Source organism: Aureobasidium pullulans, assembly GCF_000721785.1.
Source record: "Aureobasidium pullulans EXF-150 unplaced genomic scaffold scaffold_5, whole genome shotgun sequence".
Lineage (NCBI taxonomy): Eukaryota > Fungi > Ascomycota > Dothideomycetes > Dothideales > Saccotheciaceae > Aureobasidium > Aureobasidium pullulans.
The window spans coordinates 1,040,534-1,055,352 of record NW_021941025.1 but is presented as its reverse complement, the minus strand read 5'-3'; the positions used below and the strand labels follow the sequence as shown (position 1 = coordinate 1,055,352).

The window sequence follows — 14,819 nt, the reverse complement described above, 5'->3', positions numbered from 1 at the left end:
TGTCCGGGGTGGTCTTTCTTCTTGCACCTCCGCCTCAGCCACCTACATACGACTTGCTCGTACACATACGACTGTTTCGTACATGCTTTTGTTGAGCCAAACAACGTCCTTGTATTGGCCACCCGTTGGACTGTGTCCCTATGAGATGAGTCTATTTTGCATAATCTCCACGTCCCCATAGTCCGGCAAGACGTTCGTCCGGTTTATACATGTACTCCACGTAACTTTGAGCATTCATGTGCGACCGTTTGTATTCAAAGGTTGACGGAGCCCTTTTGCTACCTTCCGGAGGGCTCGGATGGCGGATACCAAGTACGCCGAGAGTCTATTCAAACGTCCTTTGGGCTTCCGTGGTCCCTTAGGGTCCTGGGGTCAAGATGGAATCGCCGGAATGATGTCGTTGGAACACAATTTCACAGAATAGTCGGCGCTAAACTACGTGTATCTCAACCATAACGAACTCTGAAGTCTGGATCCCCTATTTCTTAAATACGCCCAGTTCGTCATGCAAGCAAGCCGTTTCAAAAACAAAGCACGACTTGAGAGACACCTCCTCATATACATAGGTAGCAATCAGCAGCGTTCTCTAGTCGTTTCTTCTTTCATCTCCAGGCCTACTCCGACTTTCAGCTCCTGACTCCCTGCCTCGTCACAGTCAACATGGAGTACCGCACTACTCAGCAAATAGCAGATGATGCTGTCGGCGCACAACCATATCAGTTCCAGAGCTACGAGCAGAACTACGAACCTCAGCAAAACTACGCAGCCCAGCAGAATTACGCCGCCCCAGAGCTCTCGCGCAAATCATCGGACGATATCGAAGAAGTGGATGAAAGCAGCACACCCCGCTCGAGGGGCAGCAGCGATGGCACTATCGCCTACGCACCGATCAACATTCCTGGAGAGGACCAGGAGGCCATGAGAAACGATCTCATGACATTGACCCGATCTGGAACCACATCAAGCGCTGCTGGCCTCGATCCTTCGGCCAAAGATTTCAGTCTAGAAAAATGGCTTCGCACCTTCATCAAGGACTTCGATGCTGAAGACCTCAAAGCCACCAGAGCGGGTATCGTCTGGAAGAACCTCTCGGTGTCTGGATCAGGCGCAGCTTTGCAGCTCCAAGACACCGTTGCTGGAATTGCATTAAAGCCTCTGGCCACAATCAAATCTCTCTTCTCACGGAACGCCGAGCGAAAGCAGATTCTCCATAACTTCAACGGAAACCTCAAGTCTGGCGAACTCCTCATCGTCCTTGGGCGTCCCGGCTCTGGCTGCAGTACTTTCTTGAAAGCATTGTGCGGCGAAACACATGGCCTCCACATTGACGATGGTTCTGAGATTCACTACAACGGTGTTAGCCAGAAGCAGATGATGAAGGAGTTCAAGGGCGAGGTGGTGTACAACCAAGAGGTAAAGTTCCTAAGATTTCCCCAAAATTTCCCCAAAATCTCCCCCAAAAGTCCACCCTAGCTACTACTCATGTCTTCTTTACGTTACCTACGCTATATTGGTTCGATGCTAACGTTAGTAACAGGTTGACAAACATTTCCCTCATCTGTGAGAATGTCCTTTAGAAGGTAGAAGCACTATAAGCTATCCAACCGTGTCAGCTTAGTTCTGTTCAATTGTTTTTCGGGTGTGTGTCGAAGGAAACACCGCCCTGGACGGCTGTTCGCAGAGTTGATCTTGCACAAAGGAAGCTTATAGTGTAGCTACCAATCCTGCTTAAGAAGAAACATGCTGATTATGTCATTTCCAGGACTGTTGGACAGACTTTAGAGTTTGCTGCTTCTACACGCACACCTTCGCATCGTATTCGTGGCATGTCGAGACAGGAGTTTTCCACTCACACCGCCAAGGTTATCATGTCAGTCTTTGGTCTCAGCCACACTTATAATACCAAGGTCGGATCCGACTTCGTTCGCGGAGTGTCAGGTGGCGAGAGAAAGCGTGTCAGTATCGCCGAAATGGCCCTCACAGGGTCTCCTTTGGCAGCCTGGGACAACTCCACCCGTGGACTGGACGTAAGCATACCATATTCTTCAACCCGGTATCAGGCATTAGCTAACCGTCTTCAAGTCCGCTACTGCATTCAAGTTCGTCAACTCGCTCCGTACTCTTTCCGCTCTCGGTGGATCTGCGCATGCTGTGGCCATCTACCAAGCTTCGCAGCAGATTTATGATTTGTTCGACAAGGCTATCGTACTCTACGAGGGGCGCACCATCTACTATGGATCGGCGTCCAAGGCTCGTGCCTTCTTCGAGAAGCAGGGTTGGAACTGCGATCAGCGTCAAACAACCGGCGATTTTCTGACAGGTCTCACCAATCCTGCTGAACGCAAAGCTCGCAAGGGCATGGAAAACAAGGTCCCTCGTACTCCGGAGGACTTTGAAAAGTACTGGCTTGAATCATCTGCATACAAAGCTATGGAGAAGGGAATTGATGAGCATGAAAAATCTGTATCTGGGGAGAAGATGGTTGAAGCCTTCCGCGAGAACAAAGGTGAATTCCAAGCAAGCCACACTCGCCTGAAGTCGCCATACATGATCAGTGTCCCCATGCAGATCAAGCTTAACACCAAGAGATCCTATCAACGCATCTGGAACGACCTACCGTCGACGACATCGGCCATCGCTGTCAACGTCTTTATGGCTCTCATCATTGGTTCAATTTTCTATGGCACGCCTGACGCCACCGTAGGCTTTATGTCCAAAGGTGCTGTTTTGTTCTTCGCTGTCCTCCTCAACGCTCTCACAGCTATGAATGAGATCAACAGTCTTTACGCCCAACGTCCGATTGTCGAAAAGCACAAATCTTACGCGCTCTACCATCCAGCGACCGAAGCGATTGCTGGTGTTGTTGCGGACATACCGGTCAAATTCGTTACTACAACCGTGTTCAACCTCATTCTCTACTTTTTGGCTGGTCTTAGAAGGGAACCATCTCAGTTCTTCATCTACTTCCTCATCACCTTCGTGGTCGGTCAAATCATGTCAGCTGTCTTCAGAACCCTCGCGGCTGTAACCAAGACTATCTCTCAGGCTATGACCTTAGCCGGTATCATGGTTCTCGCGCTTGTCATCTACACTGGTTATGTCTTGCCTCGTAAGTTACATTATCTCATTGGAAGCATACACATCTAATGTATCGTAGAACCCTACATGAAGCCATGGTTCGCATGGATTCACTACATCAGTAAGTCGCTCGCGTCACGAAAATCTAACATAGCTAACCACATTCATCAGACCCGATCTACTACGCCTTTGAGATTCTGGTCGCCAACGAGTTCCACGGTCGAGAATTCACCTGCTCCCAATTCATCCCAGCCTACCCCAACCTCCAAGGCGATTCATTTATCTGTTCCCAGACTGGTGCAGTCGCCGGACGACGTACCGTCAACGGTGACAATTACATCCAAGTGGCATATGAATATTCTTACTCCCATGTGTGGAGGAATTTCGGCATCATGATCGCCTTCCTGATCGGATTCATGGCCATGTACTTCATCGCGGTTGAGATCAATTCCTCGACCAGCAGCACTGCCGAAGTTCTCGTTTTCCGCAAGGGACACGCACCTGCAAACCTTACCGGACAAGTCAAAGAGGGTGCTCGTGATGAAGAAGCCGGAGCCCAAGGTGCAGGATCAGCTGGACACACCGAAAATGACAATGTGGACGCCATTCCTGCCCAACAGGATATCTTCACCTGGAGAGATGTCGTCTACGATATCAAGATCAAGGGTGAACCTCGCAGACTCCTGGATCATGTATCAGGTTATGTCAAACCGGGAACACTTACTGCGCTCATGGGAGTCAGTGGAGCTGGTAAAACAACTCTCCTGGACTCGCTTGCTCAGCGCACAACTATGGGTGTCATAACTGGTGATATGCTTGTTAACGGCAAGCCCATTGATGCCAGTTTCCAAAGAGGATGTGGCTACGTTCAACAGCAAGGTAAGATCTTACGTCCTTCCTCCGACTCCAGTTTGATGCTAATGATTTTCAGATCTCCATCTCGAAACCGCCACTGTTCGTGAAAGTTTGCGATTCAGTGCCATGCTTAGACAACCAAAGTCTGTATCCAAGCAAGAGAAATACGACTATGTCGAGGAAGTCATCAAGATGCTTGACATGGAAGACTTCGCTGAGGCAGTCGTTGGTGTTCCAGGCGAAGGCTTGAACGTCGAGCAGCGTAAGCTTCTGACTATCGGCGTTGAGCTTGCTGCCAAGCCTAAGCTCCTACTCTTCCTCGATGAGCCTACCAGGTAAGTTATCAAGTGCTCCTTGTTGCAACTGCGTACTAACGCAGTTCTAGTGGTTTGGATTCTCAGAGCGCTTGGGCTATCTGTGCCTTCCTTCGCAAACTCGCCGACGCCGGTCAAGCTGTCCTCTGCACTATCCATCAACCAAGTGCCGTCTTATTCCAGGAATTTGATCGTCTCTTGTTCCTGGCTAAGGGCGGTAAGACTGTGTACTTTGGCGATATTGGAGAGAACTCCAGAACTCTGCTTGATTACTTCGAGAACAACGGAGCCAGGCACTGTGACGATGAAGAGAACCCGGCAGAATTTATGCTCGAGATCGTCAACGCTGGATCTTCCGGACAAGGCCCTGACTGGCACGAAGTCTGGAAGAACAGCGAAGAGGCCAAGGGCGTCCAAACCCAGATTGACGAATTGCACGAGAAATCGAGTCACAGAGCCAGAGAGCACGAACCGACCAAGGAAGAGCTCAGTGAATTTGCTATGCCCCTGACAGCCCAGATCACTGTTGTCACGCAGAGAGTTTTCCAGCAATACTGGCGCATGCCTTCTTACATCCTTGCCAAGTGGATGTTGGGTACTTGCGCCGGTTTGTTCATCGGTTTCTCCTTCTATCAGGCCGACTCTTCAACACAGGGACTTCAGAACGTAATCTTTTCCGCCTTCATGGTTTGCACAATCTTCTCTTCTCTGGTTCAACAGGTGTGTGAAATCTTCCCGAGCTCCGCCTCACTAGACTGTACTAACACTTCCCTCAGATCATGCCTCTCTTCGTCAACCAGCGCTCTCTCTACGAAGTCAGGGAACGCCCCAGCAAAGCCTACTCCTGGAAAGCCTTCATCTTGGCCAACATCGTGGTCGAAGTTCCTTACAACGTCATCTTGGCCGTCCTCGTCTTTGGCTCTTACTACTACGCTGTCCAAGGTATTCAAACTTCGCTGCAACAAGGACTGGTCCTGCTCTTCCTCATTGAGTTCTTCATCTACGCCGGCACATTCGCACATCTCTGTATCGTCGCCATGCCTGACGCTCAAACTGCCGCCGCTATTGTCACACTCTTGTTTGCCATGTCCTTGGTCTTCAACGGTGTCATGCAAGCACCTGACGCACTTCCTGGTTTCTGGATCTTCATGTATCGCGTGTCGCCATTTACGTACTGGATTGGTGGTATTGTTGCTTCTCAACTGCACGGAAAACCAATTGTGTGCAATTCTGCTGAAACCAGCGTTTTCAACCCACCTGCCGGTCAGACTTGTGGCCAGTACATGGCTGCTTACCTCACCGCCGCACCCGGCACCCTTCAGAATCCCACCGCCACTGCTGACTGTCAGTACTGCTCGCTCAGCAACGCCGACCAGTTCCTTTCCGGCAGCAACATCTACTACAGTCAGGTATGGCGCAACTTTGGCATCTTCTGGGCATACATTGTGTTCAACATCTGTGCTGCCGTCTTCCTGTACTGGGCTTTCAGAGTCACAAAGTGGGACGCTGCTGGTGTCAAGGAGAAACTCAAGGGCCTTCACTGGCCTAGACACGAGCCTTTGGCAAAGAACAAGGAGGGAGAGAAGCAGAGAAATGTTGCTCATCCTTACTAGAGCACTCAACAGTCTGTCACTGGACAAGACTCGAGTTTGAAAAACATCGTGTCTTTCAGCAGCCACGCATGAAAAACATGAGCCCAATGGGAGCGGCGTTTTCTTTTGCTGCTTCAGCGCATCATGTCAATTCTTTCTTGTTAATAGATTCGGACTTCACTACATAAATTTTAATATTATTGAACTATCTTCGATTTTCCCTTCATCACTATTGTGTCAATTATAGCTATGACGAACATGAGAATGGTCGCCGGAGTATTGCCATGCTGGTCGAGAGCTTCGCAGCCTGTTTGCGGAAGGTGTAACCGTGATCGAAAGCTTAAATGGTACCGTCTATACCCATGACTAACCATATGAACGTAGACGCAGAGAAGTCTTACTTGTACCAGACATCTTTCGATATCACTGCAAGATGCAAGATCTCTTTGTATCTGAAGCTGTGGTCAACAACAGACGCTCGCGATGGGTAGCTTTCGTCATCGTTGCGAACGAACAAGTCGTCGACTGGTTGGCAACCTTCCGCCAGTCACTCCACAACTATGTAGCTCAAAAAGCAGGCGCCAATCAAGTACTTGCCATTCCTGTATCGTAGAGACTTCGTGAATCGCAATTCAGAAGCGCGGGACAGAAAGGCGTAGACAAAATGCGAGCGTGACCTTTGTTGAAAAAGCGTCCAAGATAGTGTAGTAGGAAACGTATATTGCAATCGGGCGTGGCTTTGCATGATAGGAGTTTCAGTAGTTGAAATCTCTGTTCACACTTCTCGGGTCATTTCTGCATGGTGAGATACACAATACACTTCGCTTTCTCGACTCACCTCGTTAACACATAACCTGCTGCCAGCGACAGACCGACAAATCTCCCGATAACGCTACCTGTACTTCTGTCAAACCCTGCAGATCACTAGTCTCATCACCTGTAGAGATGCTAGCTGAGAGACTGTTCCTAAAAGCCACGCCAAGTGATAGCTATCACATTCGTGTCCATTCCACATCGAGACAATCTAGCATGATCCGTCCGATAGCGGTGAGCTGCACTGCAGCGAGTTGCCGATCTTACACGCGCCTGCCTTTCGTACCAATCAATCTACTATAGAGATGCGCAAACGAGTGTGGATCTAGACATATACTGTCAGGGTGCTCGTGTCCATGCCTCGATGGGTTCTTCTTCAGACTAGAGACTGACTATGCGTATACGCCGGTTTCATCAGGAACCACTGCGAAGAACTGATATCAGAACCGAATTTCAACCACACTTTCCTCGGACAATCCGAATTCTGTCAAGATACCTTTGTCTTCCGGTAGACATAAGGGACGACCTGCTGTGGAGAAGAAGCTCGGATTTGGCGCAATTCACCTGTAGATACGTCCAGTTCATCGTACCCAACAATCAGCTTAGGAGAACAACATTCGATAGGTTCGCGTCTAGAAACCTATTCTATCTTTGCTTGCGTCGGGGATCCCGGTACCTGCATGGCGTGCTACAAGCCATGAAACTCATAAACCTGGGCTATGGCTTATTTGGCTTCGTGTGGGCGAATAGCACTTTGCTCCCAAGAAGAGCTGTAAGCCAACTTCGTGCTATCAGTGGTTGTCGAGCATTGCTCTTCTAGCCCAGTAGCCAAGAGGTTTCCACGTTGGACGGTAACTTAAGCCACAACATTGGTCGCCACCTTGGCACCATCCTCCTGGAAGTTCGAGTCGACTTTTGAGGAGTGGCTTGTAGCACGTGGAAACCATCCTCAGCGCCATACCCTGCAGTTTCGGCCATTCCGCAACAAGTTCATGGCAAACCAGTCCGGTCCGAAGAATCGGGACGTTTACGGGATGGATCTCCAACGTTGTGATATGCCTGAGCTGATGGGCCATTTAGATCGATAGGTCCCGAGACATGGTACCAGGCTGTCAAGCAGGCTGGAGCAAGCCAAAGCTGAGAGTGAAGCCGCAGCTGAGCGCGAGCAGAGTCCTATCCTGGAAGTAGTGTGGAGGATGCGACTCGAAGGTTGTTTGATGGAAGAGGATTCAGGAGAGCAGGTACCTCTGTATCCCCAGATCCGGAACATGGCGGTGTTGCATGTGTCGATCTAACCAGATTGGTACAAGCTTCTGTTGGCATCATGACAGCATCCGCGGGGTCTGAGACAGCCCAGCGCATAAGTTTGACTAGCACGATTTGTGCAGCAGAAGCTGTGCGACGGCTCGAAACGATCTGGACGCTCGTGTTCGGCTTCGTTCTCAACGAAACGGCTCGGAGCATTTGATCTGATCCATTATCGGATCTGTGGGGTCGAGTCAGTAAGTCTGCCCTGACAATTTTGCAAGCTCCAGATCTCTTTGTACTTGTCTCAAGGGACTCCATCGGCAGCCATGCCTCCTAGTACTGTGGATGATTTCATCCTGTCTCCACTCGAAAGCTAAGTACAGTACCTGTGATCTTCCTTAGAAAGGCGAGTCGAGAGGCGGCACGACAATACTAGCTTCCGCCCGCTTCGCTTGAGCATCCTTCGCTGATGGTCGGTGTATAGCTTGATTGCGCCCAAGACGACTGTTTCTCACGCGTGACAGGCTTGGTAACGCTTTCCGTGAAGATTGCAGACGGCTGAGTGTCTTGTGGGCGGTATACTTCGAACTACTAATGGCAATACTAGAAGTCGTATCCTGTGCCAAGTCGCGACACAACCATGGATTCGAAGCCCACGTGGCGTTCGTTAATCTAGAGTGTACCTCCAGTGTCTTGAATGGGATGAACAATTTGCAGCTTGGACATATGAATTGAAAAGTGGAAGTATGCAATGGAGTTGTGTGGTTTTTATAAAAGGTACGACAGGTACACATTCAGGAACGGACAGGTACCTCTCATCTCGATTTTCGTTTGACAGCTTCGGCCGTCCCGTTCCGCCATCATGATCAATCATTTTAGGACATTCTTTACATTGCTCCTAGCATTCTTGTTTGCTCGTCATGTCGACTCTTTGGGAGACACCGACACCATCACATGGGGTGGTGACAACGGCCGCTCCGGCTACCAGACGTAAGTCTCAATCTTACAAAATCTCCATACCATGGATCTGGGCATGTGTGTTGCTATAGAAATGCACGACTCTGTCGAGATCAGTACAGTCATCCACAGAGACGAGCTGCTTAACGCGCTCTCACTGGATGTGACCTCTGATCCGGAATAGATCGCGCAGCTCTAAAATCAAACATGCAGTAGAGCCTAGCAACTGGAGAGATCATATCTCAGATGGCTAATGCTGGTCAGAAACCACAATATGGATCCTTCTGTTGTCGCTGGAGCATCCTTCGGTCAGCTGTGGAGAGCAGCACTACCCGGCAACTTCAATGGTATTGGTCCTGAGCAGATTTTCTCTCAGCCTCTGGTTTACACTGGTGATGACGGCATTCAATATGTCTACATTGCCACGACGCAGAATAACTTGTACAAGATCAACGCAAAGACCGGAGCTATCGTGAAGAGCCGCAACATGCATGTCCCATTCTTGACTGCTGATCTTGATGGATGTGTTGACATCAACCCTTCGGTTGGTGTCACTGCTACTGGAGTCATCGATCCTTCGACTGGCATCTGGTACTTGACCTCCAAGACATACTCCGATCAATTCCAGGATGGCGCTTTCACAGTCAAGAGTCCTCCGGGTCGTCTCAATGGTCGCTACTATTTCCACGCCATCAACACAGCAGATCTTTCGGAGGCCAGTGGCTTCCCGAAAATGATTGATGGCCTCCAGTTTAGGAACAACCCTAATCGCATGTTCCAGGGAGGCAACACTCACGCTCGTCCTGGTATGCTTCAGGTTGGTGACTACATTTACACTGGTTGGGCTTCCCACTGTGTTCAGTACAACTTCACTGGTGCTCTCATCGGGTTCCACCGCACCACTGGTGCAGTCGTGGAAGCATTCGCCATGGAAGGTGGCCCTGAGGCGAACACAGTCAAAGGCGCTGGTGTCTGGATGAGTGGTGGTGGCCTTTCATATGACAAGGGCAGCATTTTCATCGCCAGCGGTAACGGTTATGCTTCGCAGCTCAAGTCTACAGGTGATGCTCTACCTGGTCGCCAGCCTCCCACTGCTTTGGAAGAGGCAGCTGTCAACTTCGTCGTTGGAGGCGATGGTAGTTTGACCCCTGTCGACTTCTTCATGCCTTGGGAGAAAACTCAACTTGATGGTGCCGACAAGGATCTTGGAACCACTCCTCTTGAGATTCTGCCCAGCAACGTCTTTAGCTGTGCAAACGTCAAGCGAATGGGTGTCGTTACCGGCAAGTCTGGAAAGACGTACTGGCTCAATCTTGATAACCTTGGAGGTTATCAGATGGGACCGAACAGACTGGATGCCGCTGTTCAGGTCTATCAAAACGAGAACTCTGTCTACGCTGGAGCCGGTGTCATGCCACTTGGTGGCGGTTACGTCTACATCAACGTCATTCAGTATCAGACGCATGTCTTCAAATTCAGCTGCTCTGCCGGTGGAGATCCTCAGTTCACTCTAGTCTCAAACACTCCGGAGAAGAACGCATATATTCTAGGAGTTGGCCACGGCACTACCACCTCCCTGAACGGACAGGAGGGCACTGGTCTGCTCTGGACTACCGACGTTGAAGGCTACAACTTACGTATCTATGACGCTATACCCCCTGCCGACGGTGGTAACTTGAAGCTCCTGAGGGCCTTCAATATTCCCGGTGTTACCAAATTCTCTCGCCCCGTTTTTGGAAATGGTATCGCCTATGTCGGTACTACTCAGGGGTACCTGTACGCGTTTGGTTCGCCAGTCAACTTGCCCCTGAACTGTTCCTCACCGTATGAGTTCCCCAACACTGCAATCGGCAATGTCTCGGCACCCCTCTCCATCACCTGCAAGGCTCTCATTGATCTAACTGTGACTGGAGTCGGTTTGACCGGCAACCCTAACTTCAAGGTGGGGGCAGTGAACACACCTTTGGCATTGACCGCAGGTCAGACCTTCAGTGTGAGCGCCACCTTTGCGCCCAACACAGTCGGTTTGCTATCTAGCGATATCCTAGTCAACACTACCAACAATGTCGCTAAGTACTCAGGATCGACTCCCATCACCCTGAAGGGTACCTCGAATTCGGCTAAGCCTCTGCTGGCAATCGCACCCAATACCGTTTCCTTCAATATTGTTGCAGGGCAGCAAGCTGATGGCGTTACCCAGTCTTCTCTCATCAGTAACAGGGGCGACAAGCTTTTGACCGTGCAGAGCATCCAGTACTCAACGACCAGCGAAAGCGGCCCTTGGGTGACTCCCAACATTACAACCGATGGTGCTGTTCAGGTCGGATACTTTACCTTCTTCAACATGCCTGCCACCATTGAAGGCAAAACGGTATCCACTGTCAACATCAACTACAACCCCACAGCTCCTGGCAACCATGCCGTATACGTCAAGTTCACGACTGACGGCGGTAACGGCTTGCTCGACGTATTGGGTGTTGCTGGCACCAACCCTGCTGCTCTCATTGAATTTCAAACTCCGGACGGCTCCGGCTGGGTAACATACCAATCCGGCGTGCCATTCTCTTTCGGAAATGTTACCGAAAACCAGACAAGAAACCTGAAGATGCGCATCACCAATAACGGTACTGGTTCAGCAGTGCCCTTGTCACTTACCGTTTCGAAGCCTCCTTATGGTGTCTCCGGCCTAATTGGTGCTGTGAACAACGTCGATCTGGCCGAGGGTACTCTTCTCCAGGCAAATCAGAGCCAGACTGCTACACTATACTGCTCAGTGCCAAGATCGCAAGTCAACATGGCAGACTACAATGGCACTGCTGTCTGGACACTCAACACCGGAGACCCCAACATGGGCAAGCAGACTATCCAATTCACTTGCAACGCAGTCTCTGAGCAGGTTGGACCGCTTCTTGGCAATGGTGTTGCTCAATACAAGTACACTGGCTGCTTCAGAGAAAACAACCCTGGCCGACAACTTTCTACCAACCCCCTGAGCGGTAACGACATGACCAATGAGAAGTGTATCAATAAGTGCTCCTCTCTCGGATATCGTTTCGCGGGGACCCAGTATCTCACCCAGTGCTGGTGCGGAAAAGCATTGCCTCTTCTCAAGGACAATGAGAATGACTGCAACTACAACTGCGCCGGAAACGAAAACCAAACTTGCGGTGGCAATGGTTACTTCCACAACCAGTCTCAGATCTCTCTGTTTGCTGATTCTACTCGTTTCGATGGCAATGTGACAACTCAGACTCTGCAGATTGTGCCCTCTTACAAAAACTACAACTACGCCGGTTGTTGGGCCGAGAGTGGTGGAAAGACCTTGACCGCTGCAACCACGAGCTCTGATTCTATGACCATTGAGATGTGCGGAGACTTCTGCATAGCCAAGGGAGCCAGCTTCTTTGGTGTGTCTTACGCTGCCGAGTGCTACTGTGGGTCAAAAATTGCTGCAACCTCTAAACTCACCCTCGACAGCAAGTGTTCTATGACTTGCAAGGGATCCAACAGCCAGTACTGCGGAGCCGGAAACCTCATTACACTGTACAGTAACACTACGAACAGCGTGTCATCAAGCTCGAGTATTGTTAGCTCAACGACATCCTTGGTGTCAAGCTCCAGCGTCAGTAGCTCTTTGATCTCTTCGGACTCTTCTTCCAGCATCAGCAGCTCTACGATCTCCTCGGCATCTTCATCGGGTGCCACTAGCTCGGGACTCACATCAGTGTCATCCTCCTCGAGTGTCACTAGCTCGGGAGTTGCATCGACATCATCCTTGAGTGTCAGCGGTTCTGATGTCTCCTCATCGTCTTCGACTATTGTCAGCTCGCCGACATCCTCGGTTTCATCTTCGAGCATCTCCTCTATTGTATCAACGACAAGTACTAGTACTTTGGCCTCAGCTACACCAACCGGGCCTGTCGCCAAACAGACCGTTAGATCTTATGTCTACCAAGGCTGCTACACTGAGATCGGCGGCCGTGCCCTCAATGTTAAGTCGTTCTCTAACAGCTCGAATAGCTTGGAGTTCTGTGCCACATTCTGCACAGGTTTTACGTTCTTTGCAACCGAGTATGCAAGCGAATGTTACTGCGGAAACACCTTGGCTCCCGCTTCTGTACCTGCTACTGACGGCCGCTGCAACATGATTTGTTCCGCAGACAAGTATGAATTTTGCGGAGGTCCTAATGGATTGAGTCTATACAAGCTCGGGCCTGTTGTGGTCTCATCGAGCTCCGCAAGTAGTTCCATCCAGTCTTCGTCGATCAGCAGTTCCAGTGTTATTTCGACATCATCGGCCTCTGTTAGCTTGTCGTCCTCGTCAGCCAGCAGCTCTAGCGCTCTCTCTGCGTCATCGGTCTCCGCTGGCTCCTCTTTGAGCAGCAGCAGCAGCATTTCTTCGTCGAGCGTCGCTACTTCTTCATTGAGTAGCAGCAGCACTATTTCCTCGTCGATCAGCAGCGACGCCTCATCATCAACTACCAGCGCTGTTTCATCTTCCTCGACCAGCAACACTATCTCCTCGTCTTCGAGCAGTGCAGCGCCATCTTCGTCAAGTATTGTCCTGTCTTCCTTGACTAGCTCGATTTCTTCATCGATTACCAGCGATACTCCCTCTTCTTCGAGCGCGGTTGCATTATCCTCGTCGAGCAGCATTCTTTCGTCGTTGTCTTCGTCTACAAGCAGCGTCGTGTCATCTTCCTCTACTACGAGTGACGTCTCCTCATCGTCGAGCAGCATCATTTCTTCGTCTTCGGGCAGTGTTGTCTCATCTCCATCGAGTAGCACAGCCTCTTCTTCGTCGAGCGGTACCACGTACTCATTGTCTTCGTCGAGCAGTGTCGTCTCTTCGTCCATTAGCAGTGATGCTAGCTCGTCATCCAGCGGCACGATTTCTTCGTCCTCAAGCAGTGTCGCGCCTTCCTCATCTAGCAGCATTGTTTCTTCTGGCTCGACATCAGAGTCTGCAACAGTAAGCTCTTCCTCCGCCAGCTCGACCTCAGCAAGCTCTACATCTGCCAGCTCTACATCTGCAAGCTCTACATCCGCAAGCTCTACTTCAGCAGGCTCTACTTCGGCAACTTCGACTTCAAGCTCGGCGATTAGCTCATCAAGTTCCGTGGCAAGTGCAACTACTAGCTCCTCGTCCTCGTCAAGCTCGGTGGCAAGTTCATCCTTGACTTCAGTGATATCTTCATCTAGTACCGCTGCTAGTTCTACGTCAAGCTCAGCTACTCCGACAGGTCCTAGAGTGATCCCCACAGTCTCAAGCTATGTTGCTCAAGGCTGTTACAGCGAAGCAACCAGCGGACGTGCCCTTGCAGCCACTTCATTCACAAACAGCACCGGTATGACTCCCGCCATGTGTGCTGCCTTCTGCACAAAATATGCTATGTTTGGAGTCGAATACGGTGTAGAGTGCTACTGTGGTCCTTACCTTCGCCCAGGAAGTGTTAATGTCACCGACAGTGCTTGTAACATGCCCTGCCCTGGAGACAAGCTCGCTTTGTGCGGAGCTGGCAACAGATTGAACGTCTACTACAGCAACGACACCTCCAAGGCTTCCACTGATCCTCGCAACCTTGACACAGTCGGCAACTACAAGTTCTACAACTGTGTCAAGGACAGCCCTCGTGTTTTGAACACTGTCTCCTTTAACAACAACATGACTGTTGAAAACTGTCAGAAGCTTGCTGAGGCCGGCAGCTATCAATTCTTCGGAGTCGAGTATGCCCGTGAGTGTTATCTGGGCAACACCATGACTAGTGGCACGCAGAATGCCACGATGACCGACTGTAACATGGCTTGTGCTGGCAACCCTGGCCAGCTCTGTGGAGGTGGTACTAGGCTCTCTCTTTACAAGAAAAGCACTTGAGAAGATGTTAATTGAGTAATTGAATCATGATGGGGGAAGGTTAGGGGCGTTTTGGGACAACTCTGTTGTGATGCTTCATGTTTTCTC

The 14,819-nt window shown here is 50.4% G+C and overlaps 2 protein-coding genes across 2 annotated transcripts; both read left to right on the top strand.

Moving 5' to 3' along the window:
- Positions 1–918: 918 nt before the first annotated feature.
- On the top strand, positions 919–5,860 carry M438DRAFT_269028 (putative ABC multidrug transporter; the record flags this gene model as incomplete). The annotated part of the gene is made up of 9 exons (XM_029900301.1): positions 919–1,413; positions 1,538–1,560; positions 1,763–2,027; positions 2,083–3,109; positions 3,158–3,199; positions 3,250–3,957; positions 4,010–4,268; positions 4,319–4,967; positions 5,024–5,860. The coding sequence occupies 9 exons, from the start codon at positions 919–921 to the stop codon at positions 5,858–5,860; spliced, it is 4,305 nt and encodes a 1,434-aa protein (XP_029762821.1).
- A 2,902-nt stretch (positions 5,861–8,762) lies between these two features.
- M438DRAFT_269032 (WSC-domain-containing protein) lies at positions 8,763–14,732 on the top strand (the record flags this gene model as incomplete). Its single annotated transcript, XM_029900302.1, has 2 exons — positions 8,763–8,890; positions 9,122–14,732. The coding sequence occupies 2 exons, from the start codon at positions 8,763–8,765 to the stop codon at positions 14,730–14,732; spliced, it is 5,739 nt and encodes a 1,912-aa protein (XP_029762820.1).
- Between the last annotated feature and the right edge of the window lie 87 nt (positions 14,733–14,819).